The 2,021-nt window shown below is 50.5% G+C and overlaps 1 protein-coding gene across 2 annotated transcripts in view; it reads left to right on the forward strand.

The window, feature by feature from the left end:
* Positions 1–1,231, forward strand: part of LOC114618590 (long-chain-fatty-acid--CoA ligase ACSBG2-like) — a 28,378-nt gene extending 27,147 nt beyond the window's left edge. Inside the window, exon 15 of one of the 2 annotated variants that reach the window (XM_028764379.1) lies at positions 963–1,225. In XM_028764379.1, the coding sequence (XP_028620212.1) occupies positions 963–1,048 (86 nt within the window). In that variant the 3' untranslated portion in view covers positions 1,049–1,225. Of the gene's footprint in view, positions 1–962 lie in introns of both variants that reach the window. The other variant, XM_028764371.1, reaches the window with a different exon arrangement.
* The last annotated feature ends 790 nt before the right edge of the window (positions 1,232–2,021 follow it).

Below are 2,021 nucleotides of genomic sequence, written 5' to 3' on the forward strand. Positions count from 1 at the left end.
CACACACACACACACACACACACACACACACACACACACACACACACGGCTCAGGAGATGTTCAGTAGCTGTGAGGGCCATGCATAAGGACCACAGGAGCTCACCTAAAAGGCTAGATGTGGTGCTGCAAGCCTCTCCTACCAGTGCTGAGGGCAGAGACAGAAGGGTCCCTGGGGCTTGCTGCCAAGCAGCTTAGTTCAAGGTTGAGTGAGAGACCCTGTACTGAAAGAATATGGACAGTAGAGAGAGATGGAGTCGAACATCTGACTCCTCTCTTCTGGCTTGGCACACACGAGAGAAGGAGAGGGAGAGGAGGAGGGGATGGGGGGGAAAGAGGGGGAGAGGGGGAAGAGGGAAGGGGCAGCCCTGGAATCAGATAGATGGCTCAGAGGTTAAAAGCACTAGCTGCTCTTGAAGATGATCCAAGTTCAGTTCCCAGCACCCACACACAATGGGCAGCTCACAACCATCTGTAACTCTGGAGCCCTCTTCTGGCCTCCATGGGCACTGCAAGCACACATACACGCATACATGCACGCGCACACACACACACACGCGCGCACACACACAAGGACATAAAATAAAAATTTCAAAACACCCCCCACATCTAAGCCTTGCTTGAATAAAACACGGTGTGCTGAGCCCAGTCCCGTATCTTTCCTCCCAAATGGAAGATGGGCCAACTTCAGATGCAATTCCTGAATTTTGGGGGTGCAGAGGCAGCATCTGTATGTTGGAGGATTCTGGACTTGACTGGCCTGAGGATGTTTGGACTCCAGGTTGATGGGGTGGCAACTTTATGCCTTTGTTTTAACCACTGCCCCCAGGGACTTCAGGAGAGAATTCTTGGCTTCTACTTCCCAGTTCACTGTCCTACCCCAGCTCCCATCCTTTACAAGTGCTCGTGGGGACTCCTGGGGAGGGCTGCAGGGAGGCCCACCACAGCCTTGCTTCCATCACAGGGCCCATGAGCAAGATTAACAGGTCCACTGTTGTCAAGATATACCAGGAGGAAATCCAGAAACTCTATGAGACTTCGACTCCCTAGGAACCCCATGCACCCCAATCTTCGTTCAAGTGCTAGCACTTCATCTCTTCCATCCTGCTTATTGGAGGACAGTTTCTACAACGGAGGGAGGACTCTCTGCGAGGGTCCTGGGTGGAAAGGCATATCCCACACTCTAGAGTTGGTATTCGAATTGTAAAGAAATTAAATGTGTTCACTAAAGTGGTGGCTCTCATCCAGAGGTAATTTTGTCAAGGGAGACTACTAGATGACATCTGGGGACATGTGGCTGTTGTGAAGGCGAGAAGTGGCTAGAGGCCCAAGACACAGCTCAGCACTCTGCAGGGATCTGCAGACACAGATGCCAGGGTTAAGACCTGAATTTATAGCAATTCCTGACTCGGGCTTCATGTTGACACCTCAATCAAGACTCCTAAACTGAAACAGCTCCCACCCTAGACTTTGTTCTTATATTAAAAGCTACTTTTGTTATAGTTGGTCTGGAGCCCAGGTCCTTAGACTAAGAAAGTTCTCAGCCACAATCCACCTTCCCACTGTGTGTGTGTGTGTGTGCGTGTGTGTGCTGTGTGTACATGTGTTCTCAGACTCCAGACGCACTGGGTGTCCTGGAACTGGAGGGTTGTGAGCTGTCATGCCGACGCTGGGAACTGAAATTGGGCGCTCTATAAGAGCAGCAAACACTTTTAATCACTGAGCCGTGTCTCTGGCCCATGTACACTAATGCAACGTTGAGGAACTGCTGAGACCTGCAGTGTTCTTTACAGACAGTACAAATACTCCCAGCTGTGTAAGTTCTGATGGGGCTGGAAAGGACCACAGTAACTCGGTCCAGTGACATCCTGTTAGTTGGAGCAGATGGCGCACAGAATTTACAACAGGGGAAATGGAGTGCATGCCCTAGTGTATCCTGTAGCCCTCCTGTAAGGCTCATTAAAATGTAGAAAATGACACTTGGAAGATTCTGGAAGTAAGTTTTCTGAGGCCCTGCCCACAC

The sequence above is a fragment of the Grammomys surdaster genome, unplaced genomic scaffold, assembly GCF_004785775.1.
Source record: "Grammomys surdaster isolate TR1022 unplaced genomic scaffold, NIH_TR_1.0 62, whole genome shotgun sequence".
NCBI classification, from domain to species: domain Eukaryota; kingdom Metazoa; phylum Chordata; class Mammalia; order Rodentia; family Muridae; genus Grammomys; species Grammomys surdaster.